Genomic DNA, 23,760 nt, shown 5'->3' with positions numbered 1-23,760 from the left:
CACAGCCAAAAGTGATCGTTAAGACGATCGATTACACGATTCACACCTCTAGTATGCCCAGCCCAGATATTCATTAGAGACTCAGTTGTTTCTTCTATCTTACCAAACTCTTGTCCTGTTAATTCAGTATGAGGCAACTTAGGAGTCTATATAAGAAAAACATTCAGTGGGGTGGATGGGAATTTAAATCCTTCCCAAAATGTTTGAGCAATACTGTACTCTGACAACTGAATAGGGAAGTGCTGTCCTATGAACAAAATACACAATATCAACAGCATTTCCTATTTTGTTTCATTTCATTTTTTTATTGAAACGAAAGCAAAACCAATGAAATGCTATTTGTTTTTCATTTTGTTTTGCTTCCAGAGTTTTCGTTAGCACCAGGCACATGCCCCAAGTCTGCTAAAAAATGCCCCAAGTCTCAGCTGCTCCTGTTTATATTTTACCTGCTTATAAGGGATAAAAAGTGTCAGACTTGGCCTTGAACGAGGATCTGCTCTTTTAGGAGATCTGTGCTCTGTCCTTGACCCACAAGGTTAAGTCTGTTATTTGCAGCCAAATGAGCTGAGAAAGCTTGAATACTGCTTTTCAACCAGCCAGACCTGAGACCCTGCCCCGGAGGACTTGGATTGCTCTTTGAGGGATCATAAGAGATCACTCAGTGACTCAGATTGATCCTTGTGCCAATCATAAAGGATATTCCAGTGTTCTCTGCAATTTGAACAGAGTAAGCTGTGCTGTTAACCCTGAGGTGAGGGAAATTGGTAACCCTGAGCACCTGTTAGCTTTAGGGGAAATTTTCAAAAGAAGTTACATGTGTAAATGTAACTTCTCTTGTAGTAATTTTCAAAAGCCCTTTTACACATGTAAAATGCACTTCCACGTGATTATTATATGAGCAATTCAATGGTATATATTGTAGCAATTTTTAAAAGCCTACTTACATGGGTAAAGTGCATTTACATATGTAAAACCCAGTTTTACGCGTGTAAATGCTTTTGAAAATCAGGCCCTTTATGTATAATATCACACATGAAAGCTATTGGAATAGTCTCACCCAGACTAGATTAAACAGGAGTACCGTGAAGCTGCTGTAATTAGGGTTGTGTAGTGAGGGGGTTTTTTGTATTTTCATTTTGTGCCTTTTTTCTTGATTTCATTTTTAATTTTTTTTTTTCCATTTTTCTCTAATTTCGTGGTTAGTCTGCACTATGGAGGTCATTTTCAAAAGATTTACACACATAAACAAAACATACTGTCATAGAAATTTTCAAAAGCCATTTACTCGAGTAAAGTACACATATTTGAGTAAAACCTATTGACAATTCAATGGCTTATATTGTAGCAATTTTCAAAAGCCCACTTTTTAAAACCCAGTTTTACCCAGAGCAAATGCTTTTTAAAATCAGGCTCTAAGTTTTTGCTTTTATTTCATGGTTCCAATGAAATGAAACGAAATAGACAATGAAGTTGACATTATCTATTTCATTTAAAATGAATGCACATCGATTATGTTCAAGCTAATGAAGGTGAAAAGAACCTGTTACTTTTTTTTTTTTAATGAATAAACCCTGTACTGAATGGGAAGATATCTGTGTTTTATATCTCTTTTTTGAGATGCGGCGACCAGAATTGTACACTGTATTCAAGGTGCGGTCTCACCATGGAGCGATACAGAGGCATTATGACATTTTCCGTTTTATTCACCATTCCCTTCCTAATAATTCCTAACATTCTGTTTGCTTTTTTGACTGCCACACCACACTCAACTGATGATTTCAATGTGTTATCCACTATGACGTCTAGATCTCTTTCTTGGGTGGAAGCTCCTAATATGGAGGACAGGTAGCTAGGGGGTTAGGGAAGTTCCCTCCCAGACCGCTCCTTTATTGAAGTGGATTGGGAGGGAACTGGGGAAGGTCTGATCGCGTCGCCGTCTGCTTGTAACTAAAATCCCTCCCTTGTGCACACGAGTCGGCATCCAGGGATGCATGTGCGCATGGGTATCGGATTTTACAACGTGTGCAGCGACTTGCGCATGTAATAAAATCGGTGCATCCATGTGCGCGTGCCAGCAACCGTGCACACATAGACACTTGCACACCCCTTTTAAAATTTATCTTCTAGTAGGTAAAAAGTATATGTATTACGGGACAATATGTGTACTTTTACAGTACCTGCGTAGAGGATAGGCAAGTTTCAAAAAGCCCATTTCTGCTGGTAAAGCAATTTCAACAAATTAAATAGGAAAAATCCTGTAAAGAAAATATTCATCATGGCTTACATAAAGACAAGAAATGGAAATCAAACATTAAACCGATCAAAAATCCAAGTCCACAAGCAAAGGAGGGACAAGTCAAGAAAATCAAAATCTGTTATAGCAGGCAAGCCAAATATATTCAAAACATCTCTCAACCCTCCACCAGTGATACTTTGGCCCCACACCGGCTCTACCCTCAAACTTCTGAAGTTGCGAAGTTTCAAAAAATATATTGGTGATGCCTTGATAATTAAAAGGTAAATTTTAAAAGGGATGCGCCAATTTTATAACATGCACACGTCGCTGTGCGCATGTTATGAAATTGGCTACCCACGCGCACATGTGTTCCTGATTTTAAATTGGTGCGAGCATGAGCGCGTGAGTTCCGACTTGCGAGTGTTTGTAAAAAAACACTTGGTGACATGATTGGGCCTTTGCCCAGTTCTCTATCCCCCTTACTAATACTACAGTAAAACAACCCATTGCCATATGCATGCTATATATGCCACAATGCATATTTGAAAGTTATCCTACCTGTCTGTTCACATGCATAGAAATATATAGTCTCATATCTATACATGCATGAACTTATCACATATGCATACATATGGTGCCACCCACACATATAAATACACATCGCTTTAGTCACATGCAGACATATGAATACTTTTCTCACATGCACTTACATCAGTGCCATAGCCCTTTTTCTACCATCCAATTTGCTCTAACTTCCTTCATCTACTTTTCCTTCTCTCCCAGATCCTCTCTTCCTCTATCTTACTTTCTTCCCTCCTTCTCCCAGCTGTTTTTCCAGTCTCTTTTTAATAGGGATGTGAATCGTTTTTTGATGATTTAAAATATCGTCCGATATATTTTAAATCGTCAAAAATCGTTAGAAGCGATATTTAATAGGAATTCCCCCGATTTATTGTCAAAAATCGTAAATCGTGGGAAGGGGGAGGGCGGGAAAACAGGCACACTAAAACATCCCTAAAACCCACCCCGACCCTTTAAAATAAATCCCCCACCCTCCCGAACCCCCCCAAAATGTCTTAAATTACCTGGGGTCCAGTGGGGGGGGTTCCGTTGTGATCTTCCACTCTCGGGCCATGGGTGCGTTGATAGAAATGGCGCCGGCGCTACCTTTGCCCTGTCATATGACAGGATACCCAATCCTGGCTAATTATTTATATATCACAAACCAATTGCAGCTAATACATATATTGTGACATCAATCCAATTCAATAATCTTTATTGGTGAAAAATTCATGAAAAATATTCACAATTAATCCATAATACCCCACACAATAGACATAATATCTTTATAAAAACAATAGACAAAATTCACACACCACCCATACTACACATATACACATCCGTTCTACATTCAACTCCTTATAAAAATCATTTCCAATTTTCTAAACATTCAAATATAACCATTAAATATAAATCTTCACATAACATATCATCAGATGTTAATACATTTCACTTCGTAAGCAGAAAGAGTTATATTGCACTTTAATTCTTGCGTTACAAGAACGTCAATCCTTTTGTTCTCCTTTTGTTCTCTCTACATGTTTCGCCTTTCCTCAGGCTTCTTCAGGAGAGTTTTTTCAAACAATCTCCCACTGCTCATGTACAACATCTATCCATAGGGTCTTCTAAAAACATTCATACAAAAAAATGTTTTTGAATATTCAATTAATACATTTTATATATAAACTTGATTCTTTATAAAGTGCTTCAAAAAAACTCCCATACCTGCACGTCCCAAAAAGGCTTGCCCAGACGCACAAATCAGCACATCCTCAACTCTTGTTTCAAAGCATTTCAATTGTTCAAATGCTCTAAACACATCTCTCAAAAGTATTCAAACTAGAAAAAAACAGATCAAAATGACTTCAAAGAGAAAATCATTCCCTTAAGAGTTCACCAGTGTGCAAGACAACCAAGGATTCTTACCTTTCTTATCTTAGGCAGAGAAACCACCTTCACCTTATTTCAAAGAGACGCCTCCATCGAGTGAAAAAACGGAAGTGAATCAAACTCTTCTCTTCCATCCTTTTAAGCCACACTGCCCCAATCAGAGCTCAACTCAAAACTATCCCTGCCCCTTAGAACATATGGTGTCTAAACCAATTGCCACTAAACCAAGTAATTGCCACTCCCTAAGCACGCCAGATTCAAACCAATCACTGAAGACAACAAATGGAGAAAAAAAAAAAAAAAAGTGAAAAAACTTTGCAGCCAGAGTGAGTACAATCATAAGGTAGAAGAACTTCGTTTCTTTGTACTTCAGAAGGTTTCTGCTAGACGGGGAGGTAATATAAACAAAATATTATTGCAGAAGGAACAACGATGGATTTTTAATTTACAGACTTTGTGGCCAAAAGGATTGAATGATAAGATCGAGTGGGCTACATGTTTTTAGAACCTGTACTCTGGCTGCAAAGTTTTAGAACCTGTACTCTGGCTGCAAAGTTTTTTCACTTTTTTTCTCCATTTGTTGTCTTATAAAGAATCAAGTTTATATATAAAATGTATTAATTGAATATTCAAAAACATTTTTTTGTATGAATGTTTTTAGAAGACCCTATGGATAGATGTTGTACATGAGCAGTGGGAGATTGTTTGAAAAAACTCTCCTGAAGAAGCCTGAGGAAAGGCGAAACATGTAGAGAGAACAAAAGGAGAACAAAAGGATTGACGTTCTTGTAACGCAAGAATTAAAGTGCAATATAACTCTTTCTGCTTACGAAGTGAAATGTATTAACATCTGATGATATGTTATGTGAAGATTTATATTTAATGGTTATATTTGAATGTTTAGAAAATTGGAAATGATTTTTATAAGGAGTTGAATGTAGAACGGATGTGTATATGTGTAGTATGGGTGGTGTGTGAATTTTGTCTATTGTTTTTATAAAGATATTATGTCTATTGTGTGGGGTATTATGGATTAATTGTGAATATTTTTCATGAATTTTTCACCAATAAAGATTATTGAATTGGATTGATGTCACAATATATGTATTAGCTGTCATATGACAGGGCAAAGGTAGCGCCGGCGCCATTTTGCTTCCTGTCCCCTGACGTCACGAGCGTAGGAGATCGCTCCCGGACCCCCGCTAGAGCCCCAGGGACTTTTGGCCAGCTTGGGGGGGCCTCCTGACCCCCACAAGACTTGCCAAAAGTCCAGCGGGGGTCCGGGAACGACCTCCTGCACTCGAATCGTGTTGCTGTACGGCCGGCGCCATTTTGCAAAATGGCGCCGGCCGTACGGCCCCCCAAGCTGGCCAAAAGTCCCTGGGGGTCGTGTTGCCGTAATGAAAAATGACGCCGGCCATATTGCCATACGGCCGGTGCCATTTTTCATTACGGCAACACGATTCGAGCGCAGGAGGTCGTTCCCGGACTCCTGCTGGACTTTTGGCAAGTCTTGTGGGGGTCAGGAGGCCCCCCCAAGCTGGCCAAAAGGCCCTGGGGGTCCAGCGGGGGTCCGGGAGCAATCTTCTACGCTCGTGATGTCGGGAACAGGAACCAAAATGGCGCCGGCGCTACCTTTGCCCTGTCATATGACAGGGTAAAGGTAGCGCCAGCGCCATTTTCTATCAACGCACTCGTGGCCCGAGAGTGGAAGATCACAACGGGACCCCCCCCCCCCCCACTGGACCCCAGGTAATTTAAGACATTTTGGTGGGGTTCGGGAGGGTGGGGGATTTATTTTAAAGGGTCGGGTGGGTTTTAGGGATGTTTTAGTGTGCCGGTTTTCCCGCCCTCCCCCGATTTACGATTTACACAATATTTTAAAAAACAAAACCACGACGATCCAATTCCCTCCCCCCCCCCCAGCCGAAATTGATCGTTAAGATGATCGATCACACGATACACATCTCTACTTTTTAAACACTTTGGGGCAGATTTTGTAACCTTTGCACGCGGGGTACATTTGTGCGCGCTACCCAGCGCACACAAATGTACACCTGATTTTATAACATGCACATGTTATAAAATCCAGGGTCCTCGCGCATCTCCATTAGTTTGACATTTTAGGTAGTTACCCTTTCCTTGGTTTTTGCATGTCTCAGACTTAAGCCAACACTCTGTATAACTCAGTTTTTTAAGTTACCAACATCTTGACTGAGGTCCATACTGAAGCAGGGGAGCTTAAAGTTACCCTGGTTAAAGTTATCCTGGTATCTTTACTCAGATATTCAGTGGAGCGTAACTGGATTCATATTCTCCAGAACATAGCTGACCAAAGTTGCCCAAATAACGTTATCTGGATAATTTTAGGACAACCCTGAGGTACAACCGGACTGACCTGAATAACTTTATCTGGATAGCGCTGAATGTCAGCACTAACCAACTAAAGTGAATCCCCGCCCTAGGAATGTCTCATCACCACGTCTTTTATAGCTGGCTAATTTTTGAGTGGGTATGTAATGAATTATCTGGACAAAATGCAAATAGACAGCAAGGGAGAATTTTTGAAATCAAAGATTTGTCTAGCTAATTCCTAAAGTTTTTGATTATGGACCTCCTTAAATTGTATTTTTATTTCATTCCTATATTCATTTTGTTTTAGCATAAGGTCTTCCAGTTTTCAATGGAGACAACAAGAAGATATAAAACAGCATGGTACCTCATATAACAAAGGTCAATGTAAAATTGAATAGATTAAGCTGAGCCTAATAATTGGCATAGTATATGCAAAGGAAGGAAAAAAAAACGAGATTCATCAGTCTCATAAAGAAATTATGTCTAAAGTATCTCTACTGAAACATAATTTTGAGTGAAGACAGGAAAAAACTTAACCTGAATACCAAAAGCACATTCCATGCTTCTGCATGTCTGCAGTGGCTAGTTTTTTTTGTTGTTTTTTTTACCTATCAGTCATCTTGTATTTGAATAACACCATGTAAGTTTAACAAACAGCTCATCAGCATTCTGTAGTGTACATGAGCCCCAGCAGAACAAAACATGAATTTATAATTTCAGATGTCTAGCCTGTAAAGTTTCCTGTAGTAGTAGTGCATCATGGCTAAAACATCTGAGAAAAAAAATGAAACATTTGACTAGGTGCTCATAGTTATGACAGTACCCAGAATGTTTTAAGGATCATATTCCAATATAATGGCTGCACTGAAAATACAAGTCTGAAAATAAATTGGAAAGTTTGCATTTTATGTAGAAAACAGGTATACAGCAAATTAAAGTTACTTCTATTTTGTGTAAAGTCTGCAGATAGAGTACGTCAAGTGGACAGTTTCCTACTAGGAACAAATCATTTCATTATTGTTATATATACTTTTCCAGACTCAATACCCCATATCTTCATGCCACCAAGCACAACATAATATTCTGGTGTTGAAAATCTCCTCCCCGTCCACCCAAAAAAAAAACAAACCCCTAAGTGATCATTGTGGTAGCATCATTACAATTAATCCATCTTTGGTCTGTATTTTTTATGCTTGCATTAATAAAGTTAAAATTTGTGTTATTGTAATAGATTTTTATAATAAGATACCACTGTATTTAGTTATCACTGCTAGAAATCTATAGTATTACCAGGCAATTGTAAAATATGATACTTACAGCAGAGATAATCAGTTCTCCACCTAGATTTTGGAGTTCTGCTTTAACTTGACTGCATATCTTCAGCTGGTGGGAGTAAAGCTTGATCTGCTCCAAATATGCCAACAAATCTTGTTTACATGACTGGTCTGGACACTGAAAATGAAGGAAGATGCACTGCATGGGTCATTATTGTTTGATTTGTGTTACTGATCTATTCAATGAAAAGTTTAAACATTAAAACAATGCATAATGCATTCCTTCTGCAAGTATATAAAAAGCAAGTCTATGTATTTTTACAGCAGAAGATTTTTAAGATTTCTACCAGAAGCAAAACAATTATGAAGCAATTTTCAAATAACCCACATAGTTGCAAAGTATGCAGGTGGAAATTTTCAGAAAAAAATTGCCTGTTTTATATACTTTGCACTTCCTATTTATATGGGTGGTGGAGAACAAAATAGCATGCATACATTTGAAAATCAAATGTACACATGCTGTTTTCCTCTCCAACCTTAAAATGTCCACAGGAATGTCTTTTTTCCTGCAGCTAAAAATGTGTCTTGTGGAATAAATGTTTATTTATTGCTCATTGAAGTTAATGCATAGTCCCTAGATAAATACATATTTACTCATGTAAAGGGAATAAAACTTTAAAAAGTTGCACCAAAAGATAGGGGTCTTTTTTGTAAAGTGACTTGGATAAGGGTGCTATATAAAATCTAAACAAATAGAGGGTGATATTCAGTACTACTTAGCTGGATATGTTAGGATTTATCCAGTTAAGTGGCAGCAGCTGAATACCCTGCCTTGCTGAATGGCTGCCACTTAGATAACTAGTTATCCAGCTAAATAGTAAGCCAGCTAAGTGGAGGGTGAGGGGAGGGCATTCCAGGGAGCGGCTGACTTAGCCAGATGTTACTCACAAAAAACCACCCAAATACTCCTATATTCCAGAAACCCTCACGAAGTGTAACACACTCACAAAAACAGTAGGTTTCACTTGTCAAATTTTTTTTCTTTTCCATTGTAACCACATATCTAGCAAAACCAATACATTGTTTATAGGACCCACACTCAATGAGTTTGTATTTCAATCAAACTCAATCTGGTTATGGCCCATTTACTTTATTTAATTGTTGACTCCTTTTTATATTTTTATGTTTCAAATTTTTTCTTAAAAATAAACCAACTGGAGCTGACTCACTAACCCCACGTGTCAGTATCTCCTCGGATCAATGGAGCGAATGAATAGGTATTCCTTTAAAGTTCTTTATAATCCTTAGGAAACAATCCCATATCTCTAAGTATGAAACAAACTGCAGAGTAATATTCATCTAATATAGCAAACAGTCCTACTTCAAAGTAATACTCATCTGATGCAGCAAACAGTCCCAGTCCCTACACGATCGTGTTTCGGACCACCCGGTCCTGCCTCAGGGGAAAACGCTCATGAAAAAGCTGCACTCCATATCCCGTGACGGCTCCAGGCAAACGCTGTTCATTCTCCAAAACATCTGTGGTTAACTTAACAGTTTCTTCTCTTCACAGTCTGGCTTCAGACCTGCTCTTGATAAAAAAAAACATGGCAGACCCCCCGGCTTTTTATCATAAAACCGGAAGTGCTTACGTCACATCTCAGCCCTCAATTGAGTCGTGGAGAGCTCAGTCCACTGTATCTATCTCTTCTCAGTTTGCAACTCAATACTAGATATATAAACACTATGGGGCGGATTTTAAGAGCCCTGCTCGCCTAAATCCGCCCAAATCTGGGCGGATTTAGGCGAGCAGGGCCCTGCGCGCCAGTGAGCCTATTTTACATAGGCCTACCGGCGCGCGCAGAGCCCCGGGACTCGCGTAAGTCCCGGGGTTTTCTGAGGGGGGCGTGTTGGGGGCGGGCCCGAACCGCGCTGCATTTTCGGGGCGTGTCGGGAGCGTTCCGGGGGCGGGCCCGGGGGCATGGCCGCGCCCTCCGGACCCGCCCCCAGGTCGCGTCCCGGCGCGCTAGCGGCCCGCTGGCGCTCGGGGATTTACGTCTTCCTCCGGGAGGCGTAAATCCCCCGACAAAGGTAAGGGGGGGGGTTTAGACAGGGCCGGGCGGGTGGGTTAGGTAGGGGAAGGGAGGGGAAGGTGAGGGGAGGGAACGGGGGTAGGCTGCGCGGCTCGGCGCGCGCCAGCTATACGGAATTGATAGCCTTGCGCGCGCCGATCCAGGATTTTAGCGGATACGCGCGGCTACGCGCGTATCTACTAAAATCCCACGTACTTTTGCTGGTGCCTGATGCGCCAGCAAAAGTACGCCAAATCGCGCGGTTTGAAAATCTACCCCTATATGAGCAATAGGAAAAAACGGACACTTCTATAAATCTTTCAGGACCAAAAAAAGTTAAAGCATACCAAAAATATAGTGAAAAACAAGTCCTTCAGAGCACCAAAAAGGTCCCAACCAGGTTCGATTGTGCAAATAAAAACAAAAAAATTCTAAGGTCTATAAGGTCTCAAACCCTGTGTGCAGAGCAGGGATGCTCACCACTGTACTAAACCAAGGTGATTATCTCAATCCTAAAGTAGTGGCAAGTAATAAGAATGTACAAATTTCAGCTAAATCAGCGAGTACCAATTAATTTTCTCATTTAAGCTCAGAGGACACACAAAACCAAGTTTAAAAATCCAGAAATGTTCACCTCTGTTAAGCTGGGCTTGAATGTCTCCTCCTCTGTTACTCATCAGAACTTTTTCCAACACAGACCAAAGCAAATCCAGAAAGTTGTTCTTGGCATCTAAACAATGCTGAACAAGAGGAGCTGTAAGTTTGGGAGTCTTGATACAGCTTCTATGTTCTATAATTATTGTATGAATCTTCCTCTTGGTACGTCTCACATAAATTTTGTCACAGGGGTACTGAATCATGTAAACCACACAATTGGAGTCGCAATCAGTATATACCACCTGATTCACCACTATGTTTGTTCCAGGGCATATCCATTGGTCACCTGTAATAGACAGGGAACACATTTCGCATTTGCCACAAATTTGATGGCTGCCTACAGGTAAATCATCATGCGTAGAATCAAACGCGGACCGCACTATCAAGTCCCTAATGTTGGATGCTCGAGAAAAGGCAAATCTAGGAGTCCTTTGAAAAACCTTATGGAGTGACAGAACTTGCCAGTGAGATCTTACAATGTTAACCACCTCATTACTCAATGCCGAAAAACTCAACACACATGTCAAATTTTGAGAAAAAGGTTTTTGTTTGTACTGAAGAAGAAGATCCCTGTTAGCAAACAAGGCATGCTTGAAGATCTTTTAACCACATGCTTGGGATAACCTTTCTGAAGAAATCGTTCACAAAGATCTGCTGCTTGTTGCTGAAAGTCAGCTTTGCTCGAGCATATTCTTCTCAACCGTAAGAATTGTGATTCAGGAAGACAATCTTTCAGCTTTTTTGGGTGATAACTCGAGTAACGTAGAAAATGGTTCCGATCTGTATCTTTTCTAAATAATGTGGTGGCAATCCCACAGCCCTTTCGCTGAATCAAAATGTCCAAAAACGACACCGTATGTTGATGATACTGGGCAGTGAATTGTAAATGAGAATTTTGTTCATTTAACCACTGTAGAAAAGAAGAAGATCCTCTTTGGAGGCTGTCCAAATACAAAGTATATCATCAATGTACCGACGCCATAGCAAAATGTTTTTAAACCAACTCGATGGATAAAGACATCGGTTTTCAAAATTTGCCACATATAAGTTGGCAATATCGGGGGCTACCGTAGCCCCCATCACTACCCCATGGATTTGTAGAACAAATACATTATCAAACTTAAAAAAGTTCTTGAAAAGTACTAATCTCATCAATACCAGGAGGAAGCTTGTAGGAACCCTTTGAGGACAGGCACGGGAATGTAATAGGCATTCAACCAACTCAAAAGACTCATCCTGAGGGACATTAGTGTATAATGAAGCGACATCCAGGGTCACTAACCAGCACTAACCAGCCCCCCTTGTTCAGCATTGTTTAGATGCCAAGCACAACTTTCTGGATTTGCGTTGGTCTGTGTTGGAAAAAGTTCTGATGAGTAACAGAGGAGGAGACATTCAAGCCCGGCTTAACAGACGTGAACATTTCCAGATTTTTAAACATGGTTCTGTGTGCCCTCTGGGCTTAAATGAGAAAATTAATTGGTACTCACTGATTTAGCTGAAATTTGTACATTCTTCTTACTTGTCACTACTTTAGGATTGAGATAATCGACTTGGTTTAGTAAAGTGCTGAGCATCCCTGCTCTGCATGCAGGAGACCAGGGATGGAGTCCTTATAGACATTAGATTTTTTTGGTTTTTATTTGCATAATTGGACCTGGTTGAGACCTTTTTGGGTTCTTATTTGCACAATTGGACCTGGTTGGGACCTTTTTGGTGCTCTGAAGGACTTGTTTTTCACTATATTTTTGGTATGCTTTAACTTTTTTTGGTCCTGAAAGATTTATAGAAGTGTCCGTTTTTTCCTATTCCTCATATAGGGCTGGATTTTAAAAGGGTTACGCGCATAAGGTACGTGCGTAACCCTTTTAAAATGCCCCTGCGCGTGCCGAGCCTATTTTGCAGGGCTCGGCACACGCAAGGTGCACAAATGTGCATCCCCTTGCGCACGCCGACCCCGGATTTTATGATATGTGCGGCTACGCACATAACTTATAACATCCAGCGTACTTTTTTTTTGCGCCTGGTGCGCGAACAAAAGTACACGTGCGCGTAGATTTATAAAATCTACCCCTCAGTGTTTATATATCTAGTATTGAGTTGCACACTGAGAAGAGATAGATACAGTGGCTTGAGCTCTCCGTGACCCAATTGAGGACTGAGATGTGATGTAAGCACTAGGGATGTGAATCGTTTTTTGACGATTTAAAATATCGTCCGATATATTTTAAATCGTCAAAAATCGTTATAGGCGATATTTAATAGGAATTCCCCCGATTTATCATCAAAAATCGTAAATTGGGGGAAGGGGCGGGGAAGAGGGAGGGCGGGAAAACTGGCACACTAAAACAACCCTAAAACCCCACCCCGACCCTTTAAAATAAATCCCCCACCCTCCTGAACCCCCCCCCCAAAATGCCTTAAATTACCTGGGGTCCAGTGGGGGGGGTCCCGGTGTGATCTTTTACTCTCGGGCCTCCGGTGCGTTGTAGAAATGGCGCCGGCGCTACCTTTGCCATGTCATATGACAGGGCAAAGGTAGCGCCGGCCATACGCCGTATGGGCAAAGGTAGCGCCGGCCATACGCCGTATGGCTGGCGCCATTTTGTACGGCAAAACGATTCGAGTGCAGGAGGTCGTTCCCGGACCCCCGCTGGACTTTTGGCAAGTCTTGTGGGGGTCAGGAGGCCCCCCCAAGCTGGCCAAAAGTCCCTGGAGGTCCAGCGGGGGTCTGGGAGCGATCTCCTACGCTCCTGACATCGGGGGACAAAAAACAAAATGGCGCCGGCGCTACCTTTGCCCTGGGGCAAAGGTAGCGCCGGCGGCATTTCTACAACGCACCGGAGGCCCGAGAGTAAAAGATCACACCGGGACCCCCCCCCCCTCTGGACCCCAGGTAATTTAAGGCATTTTTGGGGGGGTTCGGGAGGGTGGGGGATTTATTTTAAAGGGTCGGGGTGGGTTTTAGGGATGTTTTAGTGTGCCGGTTTTCCCGCCCTCCCCTGATTTACACGATATTTAAAACAACAAAACCGCGACGATCCGATTCCCTCCCCCCCCAGCCAAAATCGATCGTTAAGACGATCGATCACACGATTCACATCCCTAGTAAGCACTTCTGGTTTTATGATAAAAAGCCGGGGGGGGGGGGGGGGTCTGCCATGTTTTTTTTTTTATCAAGAGCGGGTCTGAAGCCAGACTGCGAATAGAAGGAACTATTGAGTTAACCACAGATGTTTTAGAGAATGAACAGCGTTTGCCTGGAGCCATCACGGGATATGGAGTGCAGCCTTTTCATAAGCATTTTCCCCTGAGGCAGGACCGGGTGGTCCGAAACACGATCGTGTCAGGACTGGGACTGTTTGCTGCATCAGATGAATATTACTTTGAAGTGGGACTGTTTGCTATATTACATAAATATTACTCTGCAGTTTGTTTCATACTTAGAGATATGGGATTGTTTCTAAGGATTATAAAGAACTATAAAGGAATACCTATTCATTCGCTCCATTGATCCGAGGAGATACTGACACGTGGGGTTAGTGAGTCAGCTCCAGTTGGTTTATTTTTAAAAAAAATTTTGAAACATAAAAATATAAAAAGGAGTCAACAATTAAATAAAGTAAATGGACCTTAACCAGATTGAGTTTGATTGAAATACAAACTCATAGAGTGTGGGTCCTACAAACAATGTATTGGTATTGCTAGATATGTGGTTACAATAGAAAAGAAAAATATTTTGACCAGTGAAACCTACTGTTTTTGTGAGTGTGTTAGCCAGATATATTCAGTAGCATGGCCATGGCACTGAATATATGGGCTAAGTTAGCCAGATAAGTTTATCTAGCTAACAAACTGTTGAGGTAATGAATGAATTTGGGCATCTTAAAGCATCTAACTACTTCTCAGAGTAGGAAGGTGCTAAACATCTCAAAATAGACACTTGAGATAGAGAGGTTCATAGCTAGCATTTGTCAAAATAGTAAGTGCCCTTGAAATGAAAGCCCATTAGTGGCAAGTTGTCAGGAAGCATAAGGAAAAACTGAGCATGTCCACAGTGCAGTCAAATGAGGTATATTGTGTAGAACACCGCTCTGGCAGGATGAAGTCGTTCACTGCCACCCCTTTAGAGTAGAAGAGGTTATGAATCAAACTAAATTTCCACAATTAGTTCTTCTGCACATTCAGAAGAGGCAACAATACCATTTGGTCAAAATACCTGGATGTAATAAGTTACATAATGTACCTCATTCATAGCTCATAGCTCAGAGGTTAGTTTGGCCCAGGGGACTTCTGCAAATTGTATAGCTGATCATGCACTGGGCATTGCAGGTTATATAGACTCCATGTACAGTTTTTTGAACTGTATCTAAAAGCAGATAGCAGAGTAACTGTAGCCCCCTTCTTTGGGTATAAGGCCAGACTATCCACCCTTAGCTTTCAGAGAATCAAAGGAAAGGTCTTACTCTTGTCTGCCATATCATTTGGATATCCTGGTGAGAGCGTACCTGGTGCACTTCTCTTAGAGCATTTATTGGCAGGGTGGCTGACTATACAGAATGTGAAAATTTGATTATATTTGAAGTGATATGAAATGCAAACTGCACAGTTAAATTGTCAACATGCCTCGCGGTTGACCTGAGATTATGGCAGCTCCTCAAAAGGAGCAGCTCTTCCCCTGGCCAAATAGCACTCTGGAAGTCATGTGCAACAGCCAAAACTCAGCATCAAGCACATTGCATGACCATTCTTGTGTGTATTATAGTCTAATCAGGCTTCATCATAGTCTATACAAAACCTTAATATTTATTGTGCATGTTAATAATATAGGTGGGTAATAAATAATTTAAATTAAACTAAGCTACCCTCTGTTTCTTGTCTTTTAGCCAGTTACCAATACACAATAGGACACTGCCTCCTATCCTATGACTTCCCAGCTTTCTGAGGCATTTCTCATGAGGGATTTTGTCAAATGCCTTCTGAAAATCCAATTACACTAAATCAACCCGCTCACTTTATCTGCATGATTATTTACATCTTCAAAAAAATCTAGTAAATTGGTAAGGCAAGACTTTCCTTTTCTGTCTCGGGCAGTGACCAGTCCAGGTCACAAGTACCTATCAAATCCCTAATAGTTGACCTATTTCTTGTATTTCACTCCCAGGGATAAGTGCTAGCATTCCCAAATTTACCTGGCTAATAACTTTTAATTGACTTTCTTTAAGGAATTTGTCCAATTCTCTTTTGAACCCCTCTATGTAAGCTGCTTTAAACATGCCTTCTAGCAACAGATTCTATGGCTTGATTGTGTGCTGACTGAGTGAAAAAATACTTCCTATGATTTTTGTAAAATCTGCTGGTTGTTAGTTTCATGGAGTGTCCCCTAGCCCTAGTGTTTTCTGAAAGGGTAAATAACCATCCGCTTTTTACTTTTTTGCATCCCACTAGTGAGTTTCTAAATTTAAATCAAATATTCTCTTAATCTTCTTTTTTTCCAGATAAATAATCCTATTCTTTTTAGATTTTCTGCATAAGGGAGCTTTTTCATCCCTTTATCATTTTTGTTGCCCTTCTCTGTATCATTTCTATGTCTGCTAAGTCTTTCTTGAGATGGAGAGACCAGAACTGCACACAATACTTGAGGTGTGATCACACCATGGATCTATACAAAGGCATTATGATATTCTCAGTTTTATTTTCTATTCCTTTCCAATTAATTCATAACATTTTATTTGCCATTTTGACCATTGCCACACAGTGGTATTGTCCACAAGGATGCCAAGATCCTTTTCCTGGGTGGTGACTCCGAACATGGAAGCCATATCATGTGCTTAAATTAGGGATTATTTATCTCTATGTGCATTAATTTGCATGTGACCATTTTAAATTGCATCTGCCATTTAGAAATCCAGTCTCCTATTCTCAGAAGGTCCTTCTGCATTTCTTCATAAGCCACAGCTGTTTTAACAATTCCAAACAATTTTGTGTCAGCTGCAAATTTGGTCACCTCACTTGTTCGTTGTTTCTTTCTCCAGATCATTAATGAATATGCTAAATAGCACCAGCCCCAGTACAGACCCCTGGGCAATACACTAATGATATTTCTCCATTCATAAAACTGACCATTTAGTCCTACCCTCTGTTTCCTGTGTTTTTTCCAGTTATCAATCCACAATAGGACACTGCCTCCAATTTCATGTTCTGTCAAATTTCTGAAGATTCTCTCAAGGGGAACTTGTCAAATGCCTTCTGAAAATCCAAATACACTTTGGCTCACCTTTGTCTGCATGTTTATTTATATCTTCAAAACAATCTAGTAAATTGGAAACACAAGATTTCCCTTTGCAAAACCCATGTTGACTCTCCCCATTAAGCCATGTCTATTTATGTGGTCAGTAATTTTGTTTTTAAGAATAGCTTAAACCATTTTGCCCAGCACAGACATCAGGATCCCTGGTCTATAGTTTCCAGAACACAACCCTGGAACCCTTTTCAAAAATCCACATTATATTGGTCACCCTCCAGACTTCTGGTACCATGGCTTTTTTTAATGATAGGTTGAAAATTGCCTCAAACAGCTCTACAATTAAGCTTTTTAATTTCTTTAGAGCTCTGGGGTAAATATCATCAAGTCATGGTGATTTGTTATTCTTTAGTCTATCAATCTGAGTTATTACATATTTCAGTTTCACAGTGATTCCATCTGGTTGCTTAGAGTCATCACCATCAAATCATCTTTACAGTGTTGGTATTACCCCAACATCCTCCTCAGTAAAGACAGAGGAAAATAATTCATTTAGTTTATCTGCTATTTCCTTGTCCTTCTTGATCACCTTTTTTACCCCTTGGTCATATAATGGTCCAAATGACTCCCTCACAGGTTTTTTTGCTACAAATGTACTTGAAAAAATTTTGTTACTTGTTTTTGCCTCTATGGCATGCTTCTTTTCAAATTATCTCTTAGCCTGTTTAATTCATTTTTTAAAGCTAATTTGCCATTGCCTACATTCTTCCCTGTTTTCCTCATTTGGGTCTATTTCCATTTTTTAAATGATTGCCTTTTAGCTTTATTTGCTTCTTTTACCTTACTATTAAACCATGCCAACAGTCGTTTGAGGTTTTGACAATTTTTAATGCACTGAGTACATTTTATGTGGGCCTCAAAAATAGTAATTTTAATCAGCATCAATGCCTCCTAGTTTTTGTCCTTGTGGATTGAGCCTTTCAGTTTTTTTCTAATTAACTTCCTCATATTTTTAAGTGGTCTAATGAGATCATGGTGTTTTTTTGGTGGGGTTTTTTTTTTGCCATTTTTAATTTATATTTTCTTTTTAATGTTACTGTTTAATAGCATTATCATTATCATGTGAACTTGTTATGCAGTTTATAAATAAATAGTTAAAAAAATCCGCATTTTATCTTAATCTTGCTTTTTATAGTTAAAAGCTACTTCAGTAGTTTTATTTTGTATTCACCTTTCAATTATTATGTCAAACTGTATTACATTATGATCACTGTTGTCAAGTTGCTCCACCACCTTTGTCTCTTGCACCAGTTCTTGTATTCCACTGACTAGATCTAAAATAGTTACCCCACTTATTGGTTCCACAACCAGCTGCTACTGATGCAGTCATTGATAACATCTAGGACCTTTACCTTCCTTGCATGTCCTAATATGACATTTATCCAGTCGATACTCAGAAAATTGAAGTCATCCTTTATTATTGTGCTGCCCATTTTACTAGCCAGTCTAAATTCTGGTTAGCATATTGCAGTCCGTTTCCTCATCCTGGCCAGAAATGTGGTATTGTATATCCACTGTTATACTCTTCCTTTTTATCTTTGGAATTTGTTTTTCATAAGGATTCCAGAGCACAATATGTTTCCTGCAAAAATTGTATGCTGCTTTACTGTATTTATTTATTTATTTATTTATTTAAACTTTTTTATACCGACCTTCATGAAAAATATCATATCAAATCGGTTTACAAAGAACATTGTGATAAGAAACTTTAACTTTAACCTTAACATACTTAAGCATAAACAAGTTGTTGGAAAGTTACAATAAAACAGGGGTCATGGGTATAGGAGAAGAATGCGCTAGAGGCGGAAAAAGGAACTCCATAACAATAACTGTACAGTAACAGTGACTTTGCTGAGGATTGTCTAGTTACATGCCTGTATGCCATCCTTAATATATAGTGCCAACCTTCCAGCAATTTTATCTGCCTGTCATGTCTATATAATTTGTATCCTGGTATTATAGTGCCCAATTGATTATCCTCATTTTACCAGGTTTATAAGATGCCTATTATTTCTATATCTTCCTTTAGCATCATATATTCTAATTATTCAGTCTTATTTTTCAGACTTCTGGCATTTGTATACAGAAATTTTAAAGTAGTTTTATTTGTATTTCTGTTTTAATATGTACACACAACTTGCCTAATATCAGATGACAGTGCAGTTTGTGGTCATTTTTATTTGCAAGCTTTGTATTTAAATACATCTGGGTTTTTCATCATTTACAACCACCTCTCTACTGGGACATTCTAACTTACTTGCAGGGTCATTTATCAAATAGCGTTATGGCATTTTCGCATACATTAAGGCATGTTCGCATGCATTAAGCACCTTTAACGCATGCGATAGCACCATAACGTTTGGTGCGATGCAAATCAGAAAAAGAGGAGGGGTTCACCGTTTTGCAAAGCCCTATCGCACGGTTTTAACGCTGATTTTAACTACACCTTTTTCATTAGCGTTAGGCCGTGCGATAGGGCTTTATTGCACATTGCGCTGTTTTTGCCCATGCTGGTTTGGTGGTGCACTGCTGCCTGTTGATAGGCAGGGCAGTTACTGTTTGCGACCTCAGGGTTAGAGATGCTACACGTTCCAGGGAATGAAATTTGGATTTTTTATTTTCAAAAGTATCCACCCAAGTCACACAATGCAAACAGCAGGTATAATTTTGTGCAGATTATTTTGTACACAGTGATGGACAATTACCCCCTAGCATCTTCAAAATAAACTGCTACGTATAAATTTACTTTGAAAATGTGGGGTAAAAAATATATACAGACATTGCTCTAGCCTGCACAGTTATAAAATTACCCTGCCTGAGACTTTGCACTAGAGTTTGCACTTAGTTTTATATGATCCCTAATCTGATGGCAAGCTATCCTATAATGGTATTGCTTATGAGTCAATAACATTTAGTTTTATATGCTGATAAATTATTTTTCCTCTTCATATAAATTAGTTCTCACTACCATTTGTTTTAATTGCCCATATATAATTTCTATGTTCCTTAGAGATGGTAAGTTTTTAAAGCATCCTCCGGGTACCATTCAGATGGATGGTGATTGTACAGATAATATAATCTGTCAGGAATTTAAAGAATGTTTGCTAAAGTAGTATTCAAACATAACAACCCAAAATCTAGTTATAATGAAATGATATGTTCCAAATGTATAATGCTATCTACCCATTAAAGAATGTAAAAAATGAAGTTATTTTTTTAAGTAATTTTCAGAATCAATTTCTAATATTGTTCTCATATCTACTTTCTCATGAATCAGGACTCAACTTTTTTACAGGGCCAGAAGAAAAAAAATACATCTTTAGAGAAGGAATAAAACCCCAAGTTATACTAACCTGACAATTATGGAAAAAAATTTAATTTTTAAAAAAGCCCTTGTTTATTTAGAAGGATACAAAAAAAATAGTAACTGTATTTAACTTTCATTTTAGGAAATACAACTCAGTCAAATGTACAATAGCTAACATTTGGGTTGGCAATGTTTAAAAGGTGATATAAAATGAATTAAAATCATATTGATTTCTTTATTTAAAAAAAAGAAATCAATATTCTCATACCTTTGAAGCATAACATGGATTGTGCAACACATGGATATGCTGAGTCAAAACATACCTGCTAAGGCAAATGCTATTTTACTAATTCAAATAGTTTCTCAACTTTGATTTTCCAGAACAGAATAAAGCCTGAAGCAAAATCATTCAATCCAATCCACTTTATGAATTGAAAAAAAAAAGATGTCACAGTAATTTTTACTTAAACCAAATCATTGGGAGGCTGGAAGCAGCTAAGACTACAAAACTGGGCAGGGCTTATAGACTCTACACAGGAAAGGAACTCAAAATATGCTTACTAGAAGAAAAATGGAAAGAAATGCTTAATTATTTATCAGGCTTCATTAAAGTAAAAGAAAAATAGAAAAAAGTTGAAGGAAAAGGGTCATCATATAAAACTAGAAGGAGGGAAATTCAGATATAATGTGAGAAAATACTTCTTTAATGAGAGAGCAACATTGAAATCCCAGAAAACTGAAAACCTATATCGCTAAAGTTAGCAGGATAAGTTATCTGGGATATTCAGTGGGATAAATGTCCCACTGAATATCTCCAATTAAAGTTATCCCAGCTAACTGTAGCTGGATAACTTTAAACATAACTGGATAACTTTAATCTGAACTAGCTACATTTAAAATAATATAGTTGGTTAATAGCCAAGCTGCAGGGTTCCAAAAAAAATAAATCATTAGTCTAATGGCCCTATCGCTTACCCTCCCCCTACCTGAGCTCCAAATGCTTGGCCCAGCTGGGATGAGCCTGCAGGCTCCTCCTCAAACCCTTCAATCTACATAAAGCTAAAAATAAAAGGGCTGGTGGCAGCATCCTTTGCTTTCCCACTTGCTCCTGAGGCAATCACTTTTTTAAATAATTAGTAGCCTTCACAGCCTTTTCCCTCAGTCTTCCACCATTCCCAACTCTATCCTCTCAGTTCATTCAACCTGAAATGTCTTCAGACTACCATGACCTGAGCCTGATGCTTCTTCAATTACTAAGGGGGGTCATTTTCCAAGTGGCTCGCACGCTATAAGGGACGTTTCGCACATGAAAAGTCCCTTATCGCGGGTGATACCAAGATTGGGATGGAGTCGGGGCAGCTTCAGCCCTGGAAGAGGAGGAGTCGGGACGGCACCGGGGCTGATGCCACGAAGACTTTGCCGAAAGCGAAAGGTACGCGTCTTTTTCGCTGCCAGCTTCGCGCCAAATAACTACACTGCCGGCTATTGCAGGATTGCCACCCCCCCCCCCCCGTTTCGCCCCCCACCCCCCGTTATCGCAGGAATCAAAGAGCCCGACGGTATTCATAAATCCAGCCCTCAGTGAGATATGCTGGGAGCATATGCTTCCTATCTGCTGGAAGCGAATGCTTTCAGCATAGAAACATAGAAATGATGGTAGAAAAGGACCAAATGGTCCTTTCAATCTGCCCAGCAACTTATTTATTTAATGTTTTTATATACTGACATTAGTAGGGAAGATCATATCGGTTTACATCTGAACTAAAAGTTGGAAAGTACAAAAAACAGGTGACGGGGGATGGAAATGAACAGAAAGAGGCCGAGAGGGGGCCGGAGTCAGAGCGAAGAGGAATAAAATGCAAATAACAAGTTATGTACTACAAGTAACAAATTGAAATCAAAACTTTTTACAAGATCAGTTCATACGGAGGATAGCAGGGGGGTGAGGGTGGGGAGAGTCTAATCTGGGTATGCCTGCTTAAAGAGCCATGTCTTTAATCTCTTTTTTAATTTGGTGGTATAGGGCTCAAGTCGAAGAAAGGTAGGAAGCTGAGGCACCAAAGCAGAGACCACAGCCTAGGCCCAAGTATGACCCTCCCTCCAAAAAAATAAAAAATTACCTGGTCCATCAGTTATCCGTTGGGGCCTGGGTTACAGTATCAGGCCTGGGTCCAGGCCAAGGCTTTTGCATCAGAATCTGGACTTGGGCCCAGGTCCAGCCTAAGGCGTCAGGCCTAGGACTAGGGCAAAGCCTCGACCTTATGTAGGCCGAGGCTGCAGCGATCTATCGCTGCCTCAGCCTACACAAGTCTGAGGCTTCGGCCTAGTCACCGCCAGTGGATCCCCCACCAGTCCAGGTAAGTGGGGGCTGGGGTGGGGAATCCTGGCCCTATCAATTTTCTGGGGAGGGGTAGATGGGAGGGAGGGCTTTTTCTTTTGTCTTTTGGCTTTGTGTTTTATTTTCTTTTTAATTACCTGATTAATTTTTTTCACACATAATCAAGCAATCCACAAACTGAAATTCATGGGGAAAAAAAACCTCCCGAAAATGAATCGAATAATGAAAATGAACTTTATTCCCCTGCACATCCCTTTCTATAGTTTTATGGATCACCCCTGGAGCCCTTTTTAAAAATTGGTGTGACATTGGCCATCCTCCAATATTCTGGTGCTGTGGCTGTTTCAAATGATAGGCTGAAAATCACCAGAAACAAGTATGCAATTTTATTATTGAGTTCCTACTGACCTTTTGGGTGAATATCACCTGATCCTGGTGAAATGTTATTCTTTAGTCTTTCAATCTGAATTATTACGTCCAGTTTCATGGTAATTCCATCTAATTACTCAGAGCAATCACCATCAAAAAATGTTTCCAGTGTGGGTATGAACCCAACATCCTCTTCAGTAAAGACAGAGGAAAATAATTCATTTAGATTTTTTTGCTATTACCTTGTCCTCCTTGACCACTCCTTTTACCCCTCGGTCTAACTAACTACTTTATAGGTTTTTTGCTTCTAATGTACTTAACATTTTTTTGTTACTAGTTTTTACTTCTCTGGCAAGGTTCTTTTCAAATTCTCTACCAGGCTGTTTAATTATTCTTTGCATCTAACCTTCCAGTGCTTATGCTCTTCATTATTTTCCTCATTTGGGTCTGCTTTCCATTTCTTGAGTGCTGCCATTTTGGCTTTAATTGCCTTGGAGGTCTTGCTGCCACTCAGATTTGCTGTTGTTATACCCCTTATGGTATACCTTTGAGTCTGTCCACCACTCGGTCTTACTGACATATCCAAAACTAGGGATGTGAATCGTTTTAGGACGATTAAAATTATCGTCCGATAATTTTAATATCGTCTTAAACCGTTATGGAACACAATACAATAGAGATTCTAACGATTTATCGTTATAAATCGTTAGAATCGTGAGCCGGCACACTAAAACCCCCTAAAACCCACCCCCGACCCTTTAAATTAAATCCCCCACCCTCCCGAACCCCCCCCAAATGAGTTAAATAACCTGCGGGTCCAGCGGCGGTCCGGAACGGCAGCGGTCCGGAACGGGCTCCTGCTCCTGAATCTTGTTGTCTTCAGCCGGCGCCATTTTCC

The 23,760-nt window shown here is 39.9% G+C and overlaps 1 protein-coding gene across 4 annotated transcripts in view; it reads right to left on the bottom strand.

Moving 5' to 3' along the window:
- CTNNA3 (catenin alpha 3) overlaps positions 1 to 23,760 on the bottom strand; it is a 2,257,234-nt gene that overhangs the window by 54,467 nt on the left and 2,179,007 nt on the right. For all 4 annotated transcript variants that reach the window (XM_029609715.1, XM_029609716.1, XM_029609718.1 and 1 more), the window contains one exon: positions 7,859 to 7,993. In XM_029609715.1, the coding sequence (XP_029465575.1) occupies positions 7,859 to 7,993 (135 nt within the window). The remainder of the gene's footprint in view (positions 1 to 7,858; positions 7,994 to 23,760) is intronic.

This window comes from Rhinatrema bivittatum, chromosome 7 (assembly GCF_901001135.1).
Source record: "Rhinatrema bivittatum chromosome 7, aRhiBiv1.1, whole genome shotgun sequence".
Taxonomy (NCBI): domain Eukaryota; kingdom Metazoa; phylum Chordata; class Amphibia; order Gymnophiona; family Rhinatrematidae; genus Rhinatrema; species Rhinatrema bivittatum.
The sequence above is the reverse complement of the archived record's forward strand: the minus strand, read 5'-3'. Positions and strand labels throughout refer to the sequence as shown.